At 43.2% G+C, this 23,800-nt stretch overlaps 1 protein-coding gene across 7 annotated transcripts in view; it reads right to left on the reverse strand.

Moving 5' to 3' along the window:
- COL16A1 (collagen type XVI alpha 1 chain) overlaps positions 1–23,800 on the reverse strand; it is a 289,804-nt gene that overhangs the window by 80,915 nt on the left and 185,089 nt on the right. For all 7 annotated transcript variants that reach the window (XM_081962316.1, XM_081962321.1, XM_081962318.1 and 4 more), the window contains 10 exons: positions 19,329–19,364; positions 17,706–17,807; positions 15,435–15,479; positions 14,731–14,766; positions 12,486–12,539; positions 12,259–12,378; positions 10,707–10,742; positions 5,059–5,166; positions 3,439–3,558; positions 304–357 (listed from right to left, as the gene is read on the reverse strand). In XM_081962316.1, the coding sequence (XP_081818442.1) occupies positions 304–357; positions 3,439–3,558; positions 5,059–5,166; positions 10,707–10,742; positions 12,259–12,378; positions 12,486–12,539; positions 14,731–14,766; positions 15,435–15,479; positions 17,706–17,807; positions 19,329–19,364 (711 nt within the window). The remainder of the gene's footprint in view (positions 1–303; positions 358–3,438; positions 3,559–5,058; positions 5,167–10,706; positions 10,743–12,258; positions 12,379–12,485; positions 12,540–14,730; positions 14,767–15,434; positions 15,480–17,705; positions 17,808–19,328; positions 19,365–23,800) is intronic.

Genomic DNA, 23,800 nt, shown 5'->3' on the forward strand with positions numbered 1-23,800 from the left:
AAGATGGCGCCACTGCTGATAGAACCGGTTCAGGGGCATGGCAGGCCGAGTTACTACCTACTCAGCTGAACCGGTCCGAACTGGTAGGAGCCCACCTCTGTAAGGAGGACATCTGATCACCCCTTACCTCCATCCTGCTCCATAAGCTTTATTTATTTTCCCTAAAATTGGCCTGGAACTCATGGTAGCTACTTAACAATAGCTACTCATTTTTCTGTGAGTCTCTTTTACCATCCCAGGAAAGCTAAATATGGATGTCTGCGAAAGGGTCTTTGAATGAATACAAGACTGGTTGGTACTCACCTGCAACCCCTTCAGGCCAGGAGGCCCCTGAATACCTGGAAGTCCCGGTTTTCCCTGAAAATTGGAGGAGGAACAAAGAATGAAGAATTAGTCCAATGTATTTAGAACTTTTCAATTCTTCCCCTCTGAAGGTATCTAGTTCAATGACATAGTGGACAAAACTCAAGAGAAATGTCTTCCATCTTTGACAATAGCCTATTCCAGTTGTACTGGATCACTTCCTATAATCCCCAGCCTGGATGGCCAATTACTTCTGCATGTACTGATGGAAGAGAAGATTTATATTTCAGGGTTGAACTGTGGGGTCCTTGATATTCTCCGAGTTTGGTGGTTTTCCATTTTATTACCAAACTAAGCAAGTCATACAGTTGCAATGTATGACTGTGAAAGATGGACCATAAGAAAGGCTGAGGGCCAAAGAATGGATGTCTTTGAACTGGTGCTGGAGAAGACTCCTGTGAGTCCCTTGGACTGCAAGGTGATCCAGCCAGTCAGTCCTAGAGGAGATCCACCCTGACTGCTCTTTAGAAATCCAGATCCTGAAGAGGAAACTCAAAGACTTTGGCCACCTAATGAGAAGGAAGGACTCACTGGAGAAGAGCCTCATGCTGGGAATGATGGAGGGTAAAAGAAGAAAGGGACAACAGAGATTGAGGTGGCTGGATGGAGTCACCGAAGCAGTAGGCGTGAGGTTAAATGGACTCCGGGGGATGGTAGAGGACAGGAAGGCCTGGAGGAACGTTGTCAATGGGGTCGTGGTAGGTCAGACATGACTTTGCAACTAACAACAACAAAGCAAGTCCATCCATGGTGATAATGATGTTACTTAGTTTGGTAATGAAATGTCTACAAAAAAAAGCAACTAAGCTCAGAGAGTAGAGAGGACATCACACATCTGTATGCCCGAGAAGATTGCTTTATCAAAGGGATGGAAATCTGAAACCCTCCAGATGTTGGATTGTAACATCCCCATATTCCTAGCTAATAATAAGGGTTGTCAGGATTTATAGCTGTAGTTGCAAGTTTCCCGTCCCTGCTTGACTAGGATCCAGTTGATAGATAATTCTGAGGGAGAAAATTGAGGACCCTGTGGTTGATTTGGGGAAAAATGTGTATTTACACTGGAAAGAATGAACTACAGTGAATAGCTATATAAAGCCTTAAGCTTTTACATTTCTAAATTTTGGAAGGGTTTATTCAGATAATCAAGATGAATCTTACACTTCAAGTAAGAAGCCAAATTAAAGCATTATCAACAGATGGCTCCACAGTCGCTGTGCGGGCATATCTAGTGCAGAGAAATTCACCTCATTTAGTAATTGGTTCCACTTTCACCACATTTCACTACCTGCCTTTCCACAACTTAAACCCATTATTCTTTTTCTCGCACTCTGGGATGAGAAAGAATGGTTTTAGCTTCCTTTCTACGACATCCTCAGGTATTTAGACCGCTCTAATATAATCTTCAATCTTCTCCAGGCTAAAATAGACCCAAAATACTTTCATTTCTCTTCACCCTTTTAAGCTTTACTTCACAATCTGAAGGGTACAAATAGATTTCTTCTTTTAAAGTAAAATCAACATGGAGATTTTGAACAAGCCGGAATCTGAATCCCAGGGGGAAATTCTAGGATGCTTCTGTGCCTGAGTGAAATTGCAAAATACACAGAATATTGGACCGGGTCAACTTTGCCAGCATGAACAAGGGCATCTCTCTCAAGTTAAGGTTAAAGAGCAACGTTTGTGAGAATATCATTAAAGCGCTATTACCCTAAGTTATCCTCCAAACCATCAGATATATTCTCAGTTTAATAAGATTACAGCTTGTTTTGTTTTGTAGCCTTAATAAAAAAAATCTCATGCAGATAGATTTTCTTTTGTTAATCAAAGTCTGGGAACATTAATGATTTGACATTCATTGTTTTGCAATGGTCACCTTTTATTCAAACAAGCTGCTTGACGGAGGTGTTCTGATATGTAAATCAAATCAGTTAATTAAAGGAATAAAAACCAGCAGTTAACACGGTGCCTTCAAATAAACTTGATTGGAACCAGCAGATGAGAGGAAATGTATCTTCATGCAATACGTAATTAACTGATGAAAGTCATTTCTGCACGCTCCGGCGATACCTCTTGCCTTAAGAAATTAGAAAGATTCAGGGGAAAAGGATTCTGCCAACAGCTATTAGCCATGCAAGTGGGAGGCTGCTCTTCCCCAATTTGATGCCTTCCTGATTACAAAACCCATAATCCCTAGACAACTTACTCAAGGCCACATGGAGTGAGAACCATGGGGCTCTGCAATCTGACACCGAAGGAAATTCAATTACTGGAAAACTGAATCCAGCCCTGGGTGAGTTGGCAAGTTAGTCTAAAGCTGTGATGGCGAACCTATGGCACGCCTGCCACAGGTGGCACGCGGAGCCATAGCTGAGGGCACACGAGGTGCTGCCCTAAGTCACTCCAGCATGCATGAGCATGTTGGCAAGCTGATTTTCAGCCTTCCGGAGGGTGGGGGAGTTCAGGAACGCCTCCGGAGACTGGGGATAGCGGAAAATGGCCCAACAAGCCTATCAGAAGTTCAGAAATGAACTTTGGAGGCTTTCCTAAAGCCTGGGGAGGGTAGAAAATGGCCCAACAGGCCTACTGGAAGTCCAGAGGCTTCAGTGGGGCTTGCACACATGCGCAGGGGGAGCGTGGGGGAAGTGTGCACACATGCGCAGGGAGACGGTGTTGCATTATGGGTGTGGGAATTCAGGTGCACCCTTTTGGCACCTGATTAGTTAGAAAGCTGTTAGAATATTCATGATTGGGAGAGACATAGTAACAAGGTCAGCCAATGAATAGGCATAGCAACTAAGTCAGCCAATGGGAGCTTAAACAGATCTGAGCCTGTGCTGAGAATCAAAACTGAAACAACTCTGTTCTGAATTCTGAAATGAAACTGATGTTCTCTCCTGCTTGTGTTCTGCTTATAATCTCTACCACGTTGAAAGAATCCACTATTGCTATTGCACATTTATTCATCTGTTATTATGTATATAAACAAGTTAATGAATACATCTGAATCAGTTATCTGTGTGTACTTTCTGGATTTGATTTTTTCTGCAACAAACACTGATAAAAGCTACTTACGGGTTTGCCTGGCTGACCCACACCTGGAAGACCAGGATCTCCTTTTTGACCAGGTGTGCCTGGGATACCAACTGCTCCAGAGTCTGGGCTGATGATGGGACATGACTCACAAGCATCTCCCTGTAGGATGAGAGAAGGAGGTGAGAAACAACACACACTGATAGGTCAGTTCCAAGTTTGATACAAGTACTATGTTATTTCTTCATACAACATGCCAGACAACCATTGGTGACAGAAAGTTACAGAGATGGAATGGAGGATGTGGGACTCTTCACTGGTCATGCTCTCCACATCCACAACAGTGTGGCCATGATGCACCACTCAAGCTTTGTGCAAACAGATGGTTTACATCACTTATGAAGAAGGTTTAGCGAAAGAGGAATAAGCAACCAGAGGCTGATAGACATCCTTGAACCAACTTTTCTATAACTTCCCTATGCCATCTGAATAAGGTGCAACTAACTGGTAGCAGGGGAATCCACTATTCTGTGGAAATATATGAAACTAGCTGACAACCCGGCATTTATTTATAGGGGGAAAATGTCTGGACCAAACGTAATTTCTAATGTTGGATTTTCCCCCTTACCAGGCGGAGCCCCCTTGTGGCCATAACCATGGCAAATCCACTGTGCTGCACAGTAGAAGCCATTTTACGTCAGTACAATAGAAGCTATTTTAAGGCACAACAAGCTGTATCTTAACAGAACACACACCCCGAGGGGTGTTAGGGGTGTCTTACCCCCCACAGTATTTTTTTCCAGAGAGTAAGTCATCTGTGTACCAAGTTTGGTTGAAATTGCTCGAGGCGTTCCAGAGTTATACTGCAACACATACTTACTCATATGTTGTTCCCAAGAAAATCACATATAATTCATTAGGAACTGACCTCTAAAGAGATTCTGGTTTAAATATTATTTTCATTGTTTGATTGTAGAATAAATTATTTGTTTGAGATGTCATATTTTTTTACAGGGGGAACAGTCAACCCCTCATTCCTCCCTCCCTCCCTCTTTTCTCCTTCCTTCCTTCCATCCATAAAGCTAGATTCCTCCCTCCCTCCCTAAAGCTAGATTCCTTCCTTCCTCCCTCCTCCCTCCCTCCTTAAAGCTAGATTCCTTCCTTTCTTCCTCCCTCCCTCCCTCCTCCCTAAAGCTAGATTCCTTCCTTCCTTCCTTCCTCCCTCCCTCCCTCCTCCCTCCCTTCTCCCTAAAGCTAGATTCCTCCCTCCCTCCCTCCCTCCCTCCCTCCCTAAAGCTACATTCCCTCCCTCCCTCCTTCCTTCTGCCAGGGGTGTCCATAAGATATGGTCAAAACAATCAAGATGACAATCATGATGGTACAAACAATACTCTGTTTGTTATCCATCATATGTACTCTACCTTGACTTTTTTTTTTTTACCATAACTGTGGATACCCCTGCTAACTCTCTTTATAAATGACTGTGTTCCTCTAGATTTACAAATGTGTTAAAATTATCCCTTCTACTTGCTGAAAGCTGCAGGTTTGGTGGATGAGAAACAGTTTAGTTGGGCTGAGCTTAATTGTTGGTGTGGAGTATTAATAGGTGTCCAAGCTATTTTTCTTATGAGTTCCCAGTATTTCAAGGGAGCGGACTCTCACCTTTTCACCTTTCACCCCTGCTGGTCCTCTGATGCCAGGCTCCCCAGAAAGGCCAGGTACACCCGCTTCGCCAGGTGTGCCCGAATCACCTGGGTTTCCTGCATCACCCTGGAAAGCACAAAAGTTTAACAGATTAACAGACAGATTAACAGAGCTGGAAGGGACATTTTAGGTCATCTAGTCCAACCCCCGCTCAAGCAGGAGACTCTACACCACTTCTGATAAATGGCAGTCCAATCTCTTCTTGAAAGCCTCCAGTGATGAAGCTCCCAGAACTTCCGAAGGCAACTTCTGTTCCATGGGTCGATTGTTCTCACTGTCAGGAAATTTCCTCCTTATTTCTGAGTTGAATCTCTCTTGGTCAATTTCTAACCATTGTCTCTTGTCCTACCCTCAGGGGCTTTGGAAAATAGATTCCCTCTTATCTGTGGCAGCCCCTGAGATATTGGAAGGCTGCTATCATGTCTCCCCTAGTCCTTCTTTTCATTAAATTAAACATATCCAGTTCCCGCAACTGTTCTTCCTATGTTTTAGTTTCCAGTCCCCTAATCCTCTTTGTTGCTCTTCTCTGCACTCTTTCTAGAGTGAGAGAGAGGAAGAGAGAAATGAAAACTCTTTTGAGAATGGCCTTCTCTCTTATTCCTCACTGAAGAACTGGAACTGTGTGTACACACACACACACACACACACTTAAGATATGAAGAAAGTTCATCCTTCTAAACCAAAGTGGGTCTTTTGTAGACAGCAAAGCATGCTGAATTTATACGACCCAAGTCTGATATTCAATGTGGCTGCATTCATGCATCATGCTCAGGCAAATTCAGACGTATTAGTTACAATTGCACAACTCTCTAAATGGGTGCTTCCGTATATGTTGTGTCTGTGATGCTGTACAATATAACAGCAGACAATAGCCAGAGCAATGTGCTACAAGAGTCAGAGCAGGTCTTCTGTAGCATGGTCATAGAACTGGTACGAATACAGAGGTGGTATTCAGCAGGTTCTGACCAGTTCTGGAGAACCGGTAGTGGAAATTGTGAGTAGTTTGGAGAACTGGTAAATACCGCCTCTGACTGGCCCCATCCCCATCTATTCTCTGCCTCCTGAGTCCAGTGGTGGGTTTCAAATTTTTTTAGAACCTCTTCTGTGGGTGTGGCCTGCTTTGTGGGAGTGGCTTGCTGGCCATGTGACCAAGTGGGAGTGGCTTGGCAGTCATGTGACTGGGTGGGCGTGGCCAACTTGTAAAATGTGGTGAAACTCACTTAACAACGCTCTTGCTTAGCAACCGAAATGTTGGCTCAGGAACTCTGGCATTTGAAGCACGCAAGTCTTAAAGCTGTCAAGTTACAAGACCCTTGTTCCCCTAAATGTTTAGAAAAAAAAAACCAGGGGTGTTCAAAGTTGACAGCTTTAAGACTTGTGGACTTCAACTTCCAGAATTCCTCCTCTCGCTCTTCATCTTGATGATGTGCAGACGGGCAGGGGGGCAGGGAGCTGGAACCGGTTCTAAACGGCACTGTAGATTTGTGGAACCTCTTCTATAGTAGAGGTTAGAACTGGCAGGAACCCATCCCTGCCTGAGTCCCAGCTGATAGGGAGGGAATGGGGATTTTGCAGTATCCGTCCCCTGCCACGCCCTCCAACCCATGCCCTCAGAACCGGTTGTAAAAAAATTGAAATAAAAAGAGGATTTTTGGGACTAAGCACGTGCTTTTTACTGTCTCAGAAACCTAGGTCAGAACAACGCGATGCTTACGAAGGACAACACTAGCTAAAGATTTCCAGCAGCTGTGATTTCACTTTTTGTGTGTGTGTGTATATATAATAATAATCATAATTATGGGTCCCTGGTGGGCCTATTTTATCTCCTCAGCAGCAAGGTCACAGCCGTCTGTTGGGTGTTAGTTAACGCAATGCCAAATCCTCTCACCACTATGTTATATATCATTTCTCCTAAATTCTAGGAAACCTTTCTAATTCCTAATGCAAATTCCAGGAACCGGCTACGGATGGTCAGGATCCCAGTGCAAGGTTGCCAGGCAACGCAGAGGGGACGGTGGATGTGAGAGGAAAGGTAGCACGCGAGTGCACAGGCCAAGATGGTCCGCTTTGTAAGGGTTGCTAGGCAACTGCGGTTCTAGTTCTCGAGCCTCGGGGCCTGTGTGCCTTTCAGAACGGCATAAAAAGGAATTTCCAGAATTGAATGATTCCTCAGTTCTGAAGAACAACCTGCTTCGGCCGAAAGTATTTCATCAATATTCTTGAACGATGCAAGAAACCCCCCACCTCATTTTGCTCTGGGCCAACGTGCATACTAGTGGTGGGCTCCTACCAGTTTGAACTGGTTCGGCCAAACCGCTAGTGGTTTGACAGCCTTGGTTGCTAGAACCGGCAGCGATTCAGACCTGTCACGCCCCTGAACCGATTCTCTGGGCGGTATCGTAGGCGCCGCCATCTTGTTTTTCAGTTCTGCACACGCGCCGAACAATTTTAATTGCGGTAGTGCCTGCCGGAACCCAACCCTGGTAACCGCCATTACTGGCAATCCTCCGACTTACTTAATTAAGCCGAACATTTATGTTGCCAAGTGAAAAATGTGTTTAAGTGAATCACTGCAGTTGTTAGTTTAATAACACGGTTGTTAAGTGAATATGGCTTCACCATTGATTTTACTTATTAGAAGGTTGCAAAAAGAAATCACATGACTGCAGGATTCTGCAATGGTCATAAACATGAATCAGTTGTCAAGTATCCAAATATAAATCGTGTCACCATGGGGATGCTGCAATGGTCATAAGTGTGAAAAATGGTCATAAGTCATTTTTTCAGTGAGGTTGTAACTTTGAACGGTCACTAAGCAACCTGTTGTAAGTTGAGGGCTACCTGTAACTTATATGCATTTACACCCATACAGGTAAGTCCTCAATTTACAACCACAATTGGGGCTGGAATGTAGGTTGTTAAGGAAAATGGTCAATAAGTGAGTCACATCTGATTTTGCCATTTCTTTTTTGCCACACACTTGTTAAGTGAATCACTGTGGTCATTAAGTGAATTATATGGTTCTTAAGCAAATCCATGTTCCCCCCAGTTAGCTGGGAAGGTCACAAATGATGCTCATGTGACACCAGGACCCTGAAACTGTCATAAATACATGCCAGCTACCTGAATTTTGCACACGTAACCACAGTGATGGTTATAACTATGAGGACTGGTTGTAAGTCATTTTTTCAGCACCACAGTAATTTTGAACAATCAATAAATGAATGGTGTATAGGTAATTTACCTATACAGATAATTTACCTGTATAAGTAAATTACAGTGACCATTCATCCTTTATTATAAACGCCTGTTCTTTATTTCAGAAAGCTGTCCTTTAGGTTTATTTCATTTAATTATATATTTTCTTGGTTTGGCCCTTGAAGTTTCCTTTCTAAGGTGTGTGTATGTATGTATGTATGTATGTATGTATGTATGTATGTACATGTATGTATGTATGTATGTATGTTTATATATGTGTGTGTGTATGTATGTATGTATGTATGTATGTATGTATGTATGTATGTGTATATGGCTCAGCTGATAAGGGAGGAGAGTTTGTAGTTTAGAGGTTAATATAACTGCCTGACATGTAAAAAGAGCCCAAGTTCTAATCCCAGCAAGGGTATGACTAGTTGATGAGAGCTAAATAGCTTGAAATAGATCTATACTAGTCTCCCTTCATTTATTTATCAGCAAAAAAATATTTATATATATGTGTGTGCTGGTCTTGTTGTATTTGGGTCTTTTCCCGTGTAAGATTGAGATTGTTTTGGCAACATTTGAGTGAGACCTCGCTGAAACGTTGCCAAGACAATCTCAATCTTACACAGGAAAAGACCCGAATACAAGACCAGCATATAGATAGATAGATAGATAGATAGATAGATAGATAGATAGATAGATAGATAGATAGATAGATAGATGGATGATAGATAGATAGATAGAGATAGATAGATAGAGATAGAGATAGATAGATATACAGTATGTGTGTGTGTGTGTGTGTGTGTGTGTGTGTGTGTGTGTATTTACATACTCCATATAAATCTCTTTCAAATTTGTCTTTTCTGGTTTGTCCTTTATTCCCCCCACCCCCTAAATTAGGGTCACTACAAAGTGAATGCAATCTAATGATTGCTGAGTTTTGAATAAGAAAAGGTTGTGTGAACTGCTGTTTCCAGGCTTTGGGTGATATGTGAACCAGCCTGCCATGCCCACATCGGAGTCTGAATCTGCAGGGGAAGATGAGCTGGAAAAAGAGCCGACAGAGATGGAGAGGGTGGCTCTGTTGGCCTTGGAGGATGCTAGGGAAGGGCAGAGTCAACCCAGGCAAAGCTTTTCAGGATCTGAAAGGCTTGCAGACAGGGAGGAGCAGGAGAGACAGCATTCAGGCAAAGAGCAAGGACCACCCCCTCCTGATCCTAGAGCATGGAGAGAAGAGAGAAGGCGAGACCAACACAGACTGAACCAGCTACGAGGGAGGAGAGTGCCCCGATCCTCTTCACAAGGCACAACTGGGGACTGAGATGTAAGGAGGTGCCAGTGGGAGGGGCCCTTGTCAGGAACAAGTGTTGAATCTATGGAGCCTTGTGTGCACTTGCCAACACCTGGAGATTGCTGTGGGGCTTGCCTGGTTTGTCTGCTTCATTGAACTTCTGGCCCTGGTTACTGTTTGTCTAAACCTGGCTTATTGGACTGCTGGCCCTGGTTATGATTTGGCTAAACCTGGCTTATTGGATTGCTGGCCCTGGTTACTGTTTGGCTAACCTTGCTTACTGGATTACTTGCATCCAGAAGCTGCTGAAGGTACATGCTCCAGGACTTGTAGTAAATGTGGGGACATTTGGGGGCAAAGTTGGAGCAATAAAGGGGAGTTAGACCTGTTCTCTGGCTGTGTTGCTTTTGTGCCATGCCCAGGGTCATCACACAGCCCATTGTACCATATTCAAGAGACCAGAATGAATAAAACCGTGGTTTGATGTAATTAGGTGAATCTGTCCAACTGCATCTCCCTCAAACTTCCTGTTGTAGCCATGATGCATCTGGTGGGAATTGGTCCCTGCTGGTGATAGGATAAAGGCAGACCCATCTCCATCTTTACTTGCCCTGCAGCATTCCAAGTGCTCAGTTTAAAAAGATGCAATACATGTGGAACAATATTATTCCTATAAAGATTGAGGAAATAATCTGTTTTCCGTGAATAAGGAATGCATGAACGGACTCATTTTCTGCCAGAACTTATTTAGAAAGGGTTTAATCAGAATAATAAGACAGACTCCACTGAAGGAGCAATTTTCTACTCACATCATATTGTAGATCTGGGTGATGGTTAAGAAATGGATGGAATAACAGAATAATAAAGCAGGCAAACAAAGGAAATATATCACCGAATAACTTGATTGCATTAGAAATTATTGCAGTTTTCTTCTACAATTAGATCACGTCCATATATAATTTATGCATTTTTGCTAGGATCCAGCCTTAATAATGCAAATGAATGCACTGGATTTGCAACACATCAGTGTTTTGGGAAACAAGTGATGGTCCTGGCCACAGTCAGAAGCTCATCCTGTTTACTTTTGGGCTGAGAAACCACAGTTTTTCCTTACCTTCTGGCCTTTTAGTCCAGCTTCCCCAGCTACTCCCTAAAGCAGAGAAAACAAATACAAACTGAATAGTTTCCCACCCAGACTGATTGATTGCAACTACCTTACGGCAGCTGGAAATTCCTTTTATAGTGGTTTGTCAGGCAATCTAACAAGGAAGCTCTTTGCAGTATCTTCTGCGATCATGTTCCACATGGAACAATGGCATCAGCTGTCAAATCACAGGAAGATCTACTGTGGAGTCTTTGATGCTCTCAAAGCTTGGTGGTTTTCTTGCACCGGGGGGTTCCTACCGGTTTTGCCTGGTTCGGCCGAACCGGTAGTGGCATACTGGCCTGGATCACAGAACCAGCAGCGACCCAGGATGGCCACACCTCCGAACCAGTTCCCCAATCGTTGCAGTTGCCGCTGCCATCTTGTTTTTGAGTTCTGCGCATGCACAGAACTATTTCTATTTGTGCACCCAGCGCAAAGAAGCAAATTGAGGTCAGGCGAGTGCAGTCTGGATAAAACTCCAGGCTGTCACTGTAGCCAAAGGAGACAAAGGGGTTGACATCCAGAAAGAGATTTTGTAAGCCAACTGTCATGGTTGTCCTAAAGGTGCTTTTCATAAGGCAATTGGGCTATCTTGGTTTTTGAAGAAGCTTCTTGAATGAGAAGTGAAATGTTTTCAAGGAAGAAAAACCCAAGAAAGTCCAGTTGCCTTTTGAAAAGCATTTTTGTAAGCCAACTCTATTTTGAGCAAGTTTATGTAGTCATCATATTGAACTAAAATCCAAAGTAGACTCCTTTCCACTTAAATGCAATCCTCTTTCATTGATAGAGTCATCTTATTGTTGAGATGGGCAACATATACCGTATTTTTTAGAGTATAAGACCACCTTTTTCCCACAAAAAAGAGGCTGAAAATCTGGGTGCGTCTTATACATCAAACACAACATTTTTTGCATCCCAAATCTCCGCCCCTTCACCAAAATGGCCGTGCATAGCTTGTAGGAGGCTTTCAGAGAGCTCCTGGGGGCTGGGGAGGGCAGAAATGAGCAAAAGATGGGCTGTTTTTTGCTCAATTTTGCCCCACCCCCACCCCCAGGAGCACTCTATAACTTTCCTAATGCTCTTTTTTTGACAAAAACGAGCCCGTTTTCTCAAGGTGCCCCCCCCCCGCAAGAACACTCTACAAGCCTCCTAAGGGCTATTCATGCCCTTTTTTTGGAAAAAAAAACAAACCAGGCCCGTTTTTGTGAGGTTTGCAGAGTGCAAGAACTATTTTTTTATTTGCCTCTTCAAAACCTTGGTACTTCAAAACCTTGGTACTGTGTCTTATACTCTGAAAAATATGGTACATTTAACAAATAGACAAATAGATATTGAATCAACAAATATCACTGCATCTCTGCTGCACCACTTGTGGACCTCAAATACAAAATGAATGAATGAATTTAACTCTATCAGGAAAAGGTGGTTTCCTTCCACATCTAGGGACCATGTTCCACCAAGTCCTATTAGAACAGCTCCCCTTCTTCCCAAATGAGACATAATGGAGAGGTCCACTCACCTGTTTCCCAGGAGGTCCGATCCCAGGGACTCCCTGTTCACCCTTTTCTCCCTGGGGTCCAGGGACACTCATTGTCACCTGTCCACCTTCGAGGGAAGAGCAGGATGTGCACGATTCACCCTGAGAAAAAGTGGTGGGATAAGAGAAAAGACTTGTCAAAACCCATAGCTCTCTTACAGGAACTGGTATGTCACACTCATTTCATCTCTTGTTATCAAGGTGCTCACCTTCTCGCCTTTGACTCCCGGACCTCCAGTGTCCCCTTTTTTTCCCTGGATTCCCTGAAAAGAGAGAATAAGTTAAGATGCAATTAAGGAAGGAGTGGGAAAGGAGGAAAGCCAGGGGGTTCTTTTAATCTTTGTTGGCATTGTAGTTTAGACAGATAATGGAACCAATCATTAAAGTTAATTATCCAGTGTTGGAATGTATTGAGCGGCTCTCCGAGCTCCTGCCTTGTGAGTGTCTGTGTTGTAACATCTGGAACAGAATTTCTGAAGAGGAAAATAACCCCACGGAGAACCTAAATATATGCGATTCATTCATCAGAATTTAGAATTGCTATTCTTTGCTGCAACTCTCTCTCCTTCTACGCCCCCATAAAAAGCATTCCCCTTTACTTGGTTACTAATTTTTGTTATTGTTAGATATTTTTATCCCGTCTTCATTATTTTATAAATAAGTCAAGGTGGAAAACATAGCTATCTCCAGTGGTGGGTTCCAGGCGGTATGGCCCAGTACGGGCGCAGCCACCATACCGGAATGGTGGGCCGTTTGGCCTGCCCGCCCACCCGTGTTCCTTACCGCTTTTTGAGGCAAACGGGCCAATTGCACATGCACGCATGCACAGTGTGCGGCCCATGTGCGACCTTTACCCAACAGCTGAGTGTCACTGGGTGAAGGCATGTGCAAGCATGTGCAACTTGCATGGCCGCTGAGGATGCCCGGCCCTGTCACAACATACCAGTTGCAACGGGATCCGGAACCCACTACTGAGCTATTCCTCCTCCTATTTTTCCCAAAACAACAAATTTTGAGGTGGGTTGGGCTGAGAGAGGGGAGATTGGCCCAAGGTCACCCAGCTGCCTTTCATACCTATTTTGGCAGTGGCCAAAATTGTGGAAACCTTTTGGGAAAAGTGTATTTTTGAGGTTTGATGGCTAATAACACCACTTTTGGGGGGAGTTTCAAGATAATCGTATTCCACTGCTGGATTGGCCTGGGAATAGCCCATACCTTAACCCAATCGAAAATCTATGGAGCTGACTAAAGAAACTTGTTAGTCAGAAGCGACCCAGAAATAAAACCCAGTTAATAGAAGCAATCATTCGATCTTGGTTTCGCATTATAACGGCTGCAGAACTCAAAGACTCGGTCCACTCCATGGGAAGACATTGTAAGGCTGTTATTCATGCTAAAGGTTACCCAACTAAGTATTAACTGACATAGTGATAATTTTTGTATATTTCATTTCACTTTTCTTCTTTATAACCACTGTTTTAATAGCAAATCCTTCATAAAAGTTATTGCATTACATTCTTGATTAAATTATCTTTACATTGATATGTAATCTTATGGTACTACTCCAAAAAAAAAGTGGTGTTATTAGCTAGTTTTAGAAAATACACTTTTCCCAAAAGGTTTCACAATTTTAGCCACTACTGTAAGCCAAGACTAGAACTCACTGTCTCCTGGTGATTGATCCAAAGTCAATCATTTAACTATCATGCCTAAAGTAGAACCAGGACTCACAGTTTCTGGGGATTGGCCCAAATTAACCCAGCTTTCATGGCTAAGGTGGGTCTAGAACTAGAACTCACCAACTCCTGGCTTCTAGTATGGTGCCTTCACCACTAGACCAAACTGGCCAGTATCTGGAAGGTGACCTGAAAGACTGCGTTCTTTGAAAACTCAGAGAGGGAGACATTTTATTTAATGTGGTTTCTCACAATTGATATGGCTTTCATATGCTTTCACAACATCTTCACGCTATTCACACCACAGAAGGTGATTCTGCAGAGAACTCAGCCGTTAGGATTCCAAATAACACTCAAAAGTAAATCAGAGTCTGAGGCAAAAGATTCCTCAAAGTTCCAATTTATTAAGGGAGCCATGTTGGCACATCTGGGGAAACCTGAATCTGAAAGCTTCCCGGTTTTCCCCACCTAGTTGAAAGTTCAAGAGCTTGCCCTCACACCCACAAGTCCATACCATGTTCCAATCTCCCACTGCCATGCTGGCAGTTCCACCCATCCAGTTCCGGTCAGGTGCAGAGATAAAGGATGACCTTGAGTTTCTAAGAAGAATGTTATTATGGCTACATATCACCCAACTCCATATAACCCTCCCTCCCATTTTCCCACAGTAGAAAATGAATAGTAGAACGTGTGGCAGGCCTGAAGTCCAAAAAGAAAAGATGGCTTGCAGACCTGACACCAGCACCATTACAAAACTTGCTTGTGTGGTCCTACTCACAGGTTTTCCCATAGGTCCAAAAAGTCCAGCATCTCCCTAGGGAATAGACAAACACAGGTGGGTTACTGAAAGAAGCAAATGGGCCATAATGGAACTTCTGAGATAAAGGCAGATCAAAGGATTAACCTGGGAAAAGCAAGAGGAATAAGCTAAAGCGTAAACCACAGCTCAAGGTGACAACGTTTCTTCATTCCACACAAACAATAATACGGTATTAAGTACTATTGGCAGCTCAAAATTGGTACACTGAATTGATTTTGGGGCTCACATAAAGAATCCGAGAAACCGTCATTAAGTGACATTAAGCGGCCTAAATGATGATCATAAATTCCCAGAAAACTTTGCAGATTTCTATGGAAGATCATTAGGTTAAACCTGCAAATATGTAGCCTCCCCGCAAGACAGGAAGCTTATATGTTCATGCATTGTAAACATGCCACTGGAATCCCTGCCTTGTAAAAGAAGACAATAATTCATGTTTATGAGCTTAAATCTAAGACTGTAGATTTATGTGTTCTTTAAATAACTCAGTAAATAATCCAAGCAAGTAAAAACAGGGATGATAAAGAAGGAGAAAAAAAACAGAACAGCGTAGACATATTATGAAACACACAGATACACACATAAACAGTTACAGTCACAGTTGTATTAAACTTTGAATGAACAAAGGCTTGAAACTGAATGATACACGCTGAACATTTTACCTTTTCTCCTTTAAATCCAGCCATTCCAGGGGGGCCAGGTTCGCCCTGTGGGGTGGGGTGGGAAGAACAGTGGCCAACTTCAGTGAGGAAACTATTCATACGGCATTTATCAAGACAATCGATCAGAAATAAAACTAGTCTTCAACTTACGACCCTAGTTGGGACCGGAATTTCTGTTGACTCATTGTTAAATGAGTCATGCCTGATTTTTATGACCTTTTTTTTTGCAATGGTTGTTGAGAGAATTGTTGCAGTTGTTAAGGGACTCAGGAAGTCGTTAAGGAAAGCTGGCTACCCTCACTGACTTTGCTTGTCAAAAGCCATCTGGGAGGATTACAAAGGGGGATACATGCCAGTTGTCAAGCACCTGGATTATGATCACATGGCCATGGGGATGTTGCAACAGTCAGATTAAGAGATTTGGAAGGGACCCTACAGGTCATCTAGTCCAACCCCCCTGCTCAAGCAGAAAGACCCTACACCATTTCTGACAAATGGCAGTCCAATCTCTTCTTCAAAGCCTCCAGTGATGAAGCCCCCACAACTTCCGAAGGCGACTTCTGTTCCATGGGTTGATTGTTCTCACTGTCAGAAAGTTCCTCCTTATTTCCAGGTTGACTCTCTCCTTGGTCAGTTTCCATCCATTGTTCCTTCTCTGGCCTTCAGGTGCTTTGGAAAATAGCTTCACCCCCTCCTCTCTGTGGCAGCCCCTCAAATATTGGAAGAATGCTATCATGTCTCCCCTGGTCCTTCTCTTCACTAGGCTAGCCATGCCCAGTTCATGCAATCGTTCTTCATATGTTTTAGTCTCCAGTCTCCTAAACATCCTGGTTGTTCTCCTCTGCACTTTTTCAGTAATTAAATATGAGCAGTAGTCATCAATCACTTGTTTCAGAATCATTTATAAGCAAATGGTCTCCAAACAAATGATAATCTCTCCAGACTTGCAGGCCCATTTCAAGCAATTTTCTTTGTAATAATATAGAAATGATTTGCCCCTGTATTAGTGACTTTTTTCCATTTTCCATTCTAGCCTTCAATCCTGGCAAGTCTAAGCTATCTACCTGATTAATTAGGACTGATCAGACTTAGCTTCTCAAGATCAGCTAATGCCAACTAGATAGCAATAGCACTCAGACATATACCACTTCACAGTCCTTTACAGCCCTCTCTAAGTGATTTACAGAGCCAGCCTATTGCTCCCAACAATCTGGGTCCTCATTTTACCCACCTCGGAAGGATGGGAGGCTGAGTCAACCTTGAGCCAGATCGAACTGCTGGCAGTTGGCAGAATTAGCCTGCAATATTACTATTACTATTAGTCTTCTCATTGTTCCTACCACCCATCTCCTCCCACTTATGACTGCATGACTGTAACTTTGTTGCTTGTATACTTAAAATTTATATTGATATTGATTATTTCCTGATTGCTTATTTGTACCCTATGACTATCATTAAGTGTTGTACCTTATGATTCTTGATGAATGCAACTTGTCTTTTTATGTACACGGAGAGCCTAGGCACGAAAGACAAATTCTTTGTGTGTCCAATCACATTTACCCAATAAAGGATTCTGTTCTGTTCTGTTCTGTTCTGTTCTCTACTCTACTCTACTCTACTCTACTCTACTCTACTCTACTCTACTCTACTCTACTCTACTCTACTCTACTCTACTCTACTCTACTCTACTGCATTCTAACCACTGAGCCACCATGGCTCATACAATGCTGTCACCATTGAAGGCAAATATACAGGTCCCAGAATAATGTTGCAGGATCCAATCTGGGTTGGTCACTGGGACTAGAGGTTTAGTCAGAATGACATATTCTGGTGAGAAAGATGGTCCCTGAGAATGGGCTCCAGCACAAGTTCGAAAGCTCGGACTTTGATGACCATCCCAAATTGGATCTTAGAGGCTGCCACTTAATTAATTGGATGGCCCATTTAAATAGTTTAAAACAATTAAACACCCTTGAACAACCCCTCCCCCCCCCCGGTGCCCCATCAGCCAAATCTGGATATTCATGTACAGTATTTTGTGCCCTGAAATATCATCAGCCAACTTTGCAGGAGAAAGCTGAGGCAATAAACGAAAAGTAGGCCAGAAGATGACATGGACCTCATGGACTTTCCTGTACACAGAAAATGTTCAGGGCATTGCATTATATCCATGAGGACCAGAAAGTCTCCTTCACATCCTTCGTATTGCTCTTCATCCCTCTACCAGTCAGAGGCATAAACTCATTAAAAAAATCAAGGGTTTATACTTACGCGAAGCCCAGGAAGTCCGAACCAATTGCTTTTTTCAGACTCATTTGCCCCCGGCCGCTGAAATTGAGAGGCGGGGGGGATGCATGACAAGCATGCTTCACCCTGAAGAGATAGAGAGCAAAAAGCCAAGGTTTAGATAGGGCCAGTTCAATTCTGTTGGCTGTTAAGACAGTAAAGCTTCTGCCAGAGATGGTGTCAAAGGAGGTCGGAAGCCAACCGAGCTAACGTTTAGTAGATAGACTCAATCTAAGGAATACAGAGTACAAAATAACTGTGTTTGAAAGGACTTTGGAGTCCTAAGCAGATGACTTTACACTTGTTCTGACCTAGGCTTCCCGAGAGCATGAAGCAAACTCCTTATCCTGACAAAAACCCCTTTTTATTAATTGACTGTGAATTCTGCTCATTCACATCCAGCAAAGTCTTTCAAGGGAGGATTTACAGTCACAGACCTTATCTGGCTTGGAGAGCTGACAGGCTGATATCTGCAAAACTAATTGTCTCCTGCAAACTCCACTCCCCTTTCGCTCCTCTTTTATTTCCTCTGGGAGGGGCCATTCACCGTCCACCTGTGGCCTTACTCCCAAGTCGACCCCTGTCCTTTAGCTCTTCTCTTTGTCTGGCAGCTCTGCGCCTGTGCACACTGGGAACAGGCTCCCCCTGTTCTTGTGCCTCGCTGATGTCCAACTCTGGAGGCAGCACATAACTCCCAGATGGCCCTGTCCCCCTCTCTGCCTCTGACACAGAGCCCTCGTCCGAGTCTTCCCCAGACCCCAGGACTGGCCCATGTTCCTCTCCAACCTCCTCACTGTCCGAATCTGCTGCCAGTTCAACTGGCCGCTGCTAGGCCACAAAGATACCATTCTAGACAGATGGATGTTCAATCTCTTCTTTAAAAACCCCAATGAGAAACCATCCACAAGATCTGGAGGCAAGGCATTCCACTGATTAATTGTCCTCATTGTCAGGAAATTTCTCCATAGTTCTAGGTTGGATCTCTCTTTGATACGTCTCCATCTATTACTTCTTGTCCTGTCTGAAGTGCTTTGGAGAATAGGTTGTCTCCCTCTCTTTTGTGACAGTGTCTCAAATACTGGAAGACGGCTATCATGTCACCCCTAGTACTTCTCTTTGTTAGACTAGACAGACCCAGTTCCTGCAACTATTCATATGTTTCAGCCTCCAGCCCCCTAATCATCTTTGTTGCTATTCTTTGCAAAGAATCGTTGTTCTTATTCTTTGCACTCTTTCCAGAGTCTCAGCTTCTTTTTGGTATCATGGTGACCCAAACTGGATGCAGTATTCCAAGTGTCGTCTTACCAAGGCACTATATACTGTATATTATCTAGTAAATGGGAAAAAGAGATCAATCTCAGTTTCAGAGCTAAGATGATCATTTGTTTTACACATGCTTAGTCGGTTCAGCAGATTTGTGAGTAAAATCAGCAAAAGAGAGGAATTTACCAAGAGAAGGAGGCAGAGAGAGAATCACAGCATTGGTTTGTTGCATAGGATCCGAAGCCAGGAAATCAGCAAGGGGGAGGGGGGGGAGACCTAAAATTAAAGAGAAAATAGGCCCAAGGAGAGATAAGCAAAGGGTTATCCAGAGAAATTGCCAATTACCTTTTCTCCTTTAATGCCATTAATCCCAGGGTCCCCCTAAAAGGAAAAAAGAAAATAACAAGACATGGAAATTGGGAGCAGAACAGAAAATGAGCAGCCTTGCCTCCAGCTGAGGCGAGTTCACCATGGCAAGGCTGCTGCATCTGGGAATCCAGACAGTAAATACAGTTCAGGCAAGTCTGAAAGTGGTTCCAAACAGCTGTTGTGTACAAAGTGACAACTCTTCCAAGCCTTTCCACCTGGTGACTTAGAAGGCAGGGGGCTGAATGGATTGGTGCCCAGTTGGGCATTTGTCAGTAAAAGTTCCAGAACTGGTTCAGTGCTTAACTTCAGAGGTGACTCACGTCTGTCATACCATAGTCAGCATGCGTGGAATTGAATGGAGCCAAGCAAAGACACTCACCAATTTTGGAAGTGTGCTGGAATCAGGCTGCCACAATTTGCTTGCTTAATGGCCCATGTGGTTACTTTCCTTTGTGCTCCATATGTCTCTGGGTCCTGCTGGTTTGAGCAGGTCAGAAATATCTTCTCTCCAGCTAAGGGGTCTTAGAAGGAGCCCAAAGGAAATCTTTAAATGAACACTGGGAAAATGTCCTCTCTCTCTCTCTCTCTCTCTCTCTCTCTCTCTTTGCACCTCGGTTTTGCAAATTTCTTAAACTTAGTTTGCAAATCTGAAATGCACATTTTTAAAAAAAACATCTTACAAGAATATGGGTATATTTTGGTGAAGAGCTCTCAAAGCTGTACATTTGGGCCTGCAGTTTTGCCCAAGGCAGAAAAGTTTCACAACTATTTTACATGAAAAGAAAGAACTTCTTTTCAGGATAAGTAATGAGATGGTGAGAAGAAAAGGACATAACTAAGAGATTAGATTGGCCCCATCCCTGCTGGCCTCCCATAACACTTTGAAAACTTGGGTTTATGCTAAGCTTAGGGCCCTCTTGCACGTGTGTGTGTGTGTGTGTCAGAGCCCATCTCCTGCCTGTGTTCATAATTTAGATCAGTGTTTCTCAAACTTGGCGACTTTAAGTCCTGTGGACTTCAACTCCCAGAATTCCCCAGCCAGCTATGCTGGCTGGGGGTTTCTGGGAGTTGAAGTCCACAGGACTTAAAGTCGCCAAGTTTGAGAAACACTGGTTTAGATGGTGACCAACTGCTGCGTGGTTTAATATAGTGTGCTTTTTATCTATTTTATCGTAAACCACCTGGAATCACAGCTATCAACACTGAGTAAATAAACACTTAACACAGATAGCATTTGCCTCTCCATGCAGTTCTATTCTGCTCACTCGTTTCTCTCATGTCCATCCACTGCTCTCCACATTTCCTTTGTTCTTTAAAGCGCTCACTTCTTTTTCTGAAGATCTCATCAACTCCATCCAACCATGACTTTCTCAGTTTCCCTGTTCTCCCCACTTCAACCCATTTTTTTCCCTTTGTATACTTGCTGTGCAATTAGATACTACTCTATTTTCTGTCTTTAGCCCAAGCCGCTGAAATGTACTTCTTCCATAGAGGTGAAACATCTCTGTATTCACAGCATATACATTCATTACTTCTTCATTCTTCTTTTATCATCAGGCACACTTCTTAACCATGCTGTCCCACTGCATTCAGCAGACTCTCATATTTCTTCTGACATATCCAGTATTAACTTCCATGCATCTAAACTGGCAGAAACATGGTCTGATAGATGGCCTTTTTTTTTTTTTTTGCTTCTTTTGATGACAACATATTACCTACCAACTTTCTACCAGTATTTGGTTATCTTAACTTCCCTATCTTTAATAATCATTTCACTGAAGTGCATCAATTAATTGACTTTCAATATTTTTCTTCCTTTGATATACACTATGATCAGGGGTGAAATCCAGCAGATTCTGACAGGTTCTGGAAAACCGGTAGTGGAAATTTTGAGTAGTTTGGAGAACCGGCAAATACCACCTCTGGCTGGACCCAGAGTGGGGAGGGAACGGGGATTTTGCAATATCCTTCCCCCAGGAGTGGAGAGTGAATGGGGACTTTGCAGGATCCTTCCCCCAAGAGTGGGGTGGGAATGGAGATTTTGCAGTATCCTTCCCCTGCCAGGCCTTCCAAGCCACATCCACAGAACCGGTAGTAAAAAAAAAAAAATGAATTTCACCACTGACTATGATATATAATTCTTACTCCACTTTCCCTTGAAACACAACTAAGATGGTCTTTGAAACATTCATTTCACGTTTCTTGTTGCTACCTAATATTTGCTGCACATCATGTGGGCTTTCAGCCAAGAACGTTATCAGCTACATTCATCTCTCTAATCCTCATATAGATAAAGAGGTAAAAGTTTCCTGTGTCCAGTCATGTCCAACTCTAGGGATTGGTGCTCATCTCCATTTCTTAACTGGGGGAGCAGTGTTATCTGAAGACATTTCCATTGTCATGTGGCCAGGCCTGCCGGTCTAATGATTCCAGTAGTTGACACGTATCTCAGACATTTATGCTCAATGGTAATTAACCAAAGGAAGAGGAAAGAAAAAGAAGAAATAACCACATAGCCATTTCCTCAGCAGAAAAATTCTAGCCCCTTTAAAACGTTGGGGGGGGGGGGAGAGGGGGAGGGGGGGATCAAGTGAAAGAGGGTTTTTTCCCCCTTCTCTCTTCCTTCAGTTAATAGTTCTGGGCAGACAGCCAAGAACCATTTAACAGGCAAATACTGAGTTGCGATTACAAAACTTCAGGAATGCAGGCAGCACAGAAACAATAGAAACTTAACAGATCATACAGATTATCAGAATTGGAAGGGACCTTGTAGGTCATCTAGTCCAACCCCCTAGCCAAACAGGAGACCCTACACCATTTCTGACAAATGGCAGTCCAATCTCTTATTGAAAGTCTCCAGTGATGAAGCTCCCACAACTTCCGAAGGCAACTTCTGTTCCATTGGTTGATTGTTCTCACTGTCAGAAAGTTCCTCCTTATTTCTAGGTTGAATCTCTCCTTGTTCTTGACAGGATTAGGCCAGGGAAGTTTTAAAAATGTTAATACAGAGCAGGAGTTTCTTGTCAGAGTTCTTATGTCTTTTTAAATACACGTTCTAATTAGCAGAAATGAATTCATTAATTTGGAATAGGGTTGCAATGCTGTTTCTATTTTTATGTATTTTGATACTGCCTTTTCAGCATTTAAGAGTTAGCTTACAGTATTAGACTTTAAATATTTCAAATTGTCTTGTAACTGTGTTGCTTGTGGGTGATGGAGCACCCACAACTTCTGAAGGCAAGCTATTTCATTGGTTGATTAGTCTGACCCTTAGGAAATTTCTTCTTAGTCCCAGGTTGCTTCTCTCTTTGGTTAGTTTCCATCCATTGTTTCTTGACGTGCCTTTTGGTGCTTTGGAAAATAGATTGACCCCCTCATTTTTGTAGGAGCCCCGCCAAGTTCCTGACAGGCCTATTAATCAGTGGAATAACGTGTCTCCAGAAGCTGTAAATGCTCCAACACTGGAAGTTTTTAAGAAGATGTTGGATAAACATTTGTCAGAAGTGGTGTAGGGTTTCCTGCCTAAGCAGGAGGTTGGACTAGAAGACCTCCAGGGTCCCTTCCAACTCTGCTACTCTATTCTATTCTATTCTAAATATTGGAACGGTGCTATTTTATTTGGCTATTTTATTGCGAGTTGGACTAAATAGAAATTTCCTAAGGGTGAGACCAATCAAGTTGGCCATGCCCACCGAGTCCTATGACCACCCAGCTGGTCATAAGAGCAGAGAATCAGTTGTTAAATTATTTGAATCCCACCACTGAGGAGAACCTATACTATTTCAGATAAGTGACTGTCTAGTCTCTCCTTTAAAACCTCCAGTGATGAAGCATCCACAATTTCTGGAGTCAAGCTGGTTCACTGGTTAATTAATCTTCACTGTTAGGAAGTTTCTCTTTAATTCCAGGTTGCTTCTCTCTTTGATTTGCTGAAGGTACAGGCTGTTACTTTCAAACCAAAGTGGACCTATTTATCTACTCGTATATGCATGCTTTCAAAGAGTGGTGGCTAGTGGTGAAGATGTTCGCTTCCCATTCAGAAGGTTGAAGTTCAATCTAGGTGGCAACAGATATTTCTCTCCTAGGGCACAAAGAAACAAATATCTGCTGTGAACCTCATGTAGTATCAGGAAGGGCACCTGGCCAGTAAATGCTCAGCTCCATCCAATTGTCCCAACTCTACCCCAAATTAAGGGATTATAGCAGTGATAGGTTGCTAAGTGGTTTACTACTGGTTTGCTTGTGCGTGTGCTCGTGTGCGCACACAATGCTTCTGTGCATTTGCAGAAGCGCCAGGGCAGGTGGGCGGAGCCTCCCACCACTGCCACTACCAGTTCAGCCAAACTGTGCCAAACTGGGAGCAACCCACCTCTGGATTACAGGATTGTAAAAAGGGAGTTATTATTAAATTTATATGCCACCCATCTCACTATCAAGCGACTCTAAAC

This window comes from Natrix helvetica, assembly GCF_964273705.1.
Source record: "Natrix helvetica genome assembly, chromosome: 9".
In the NCBI taxonomy this organism is placed as follows: domain Eukaryota; kingdom Metazoa; phylum Chordata; class Lepidosauria; order Squamata; family Natricidae; genus Natrix; species Natrix helvetica.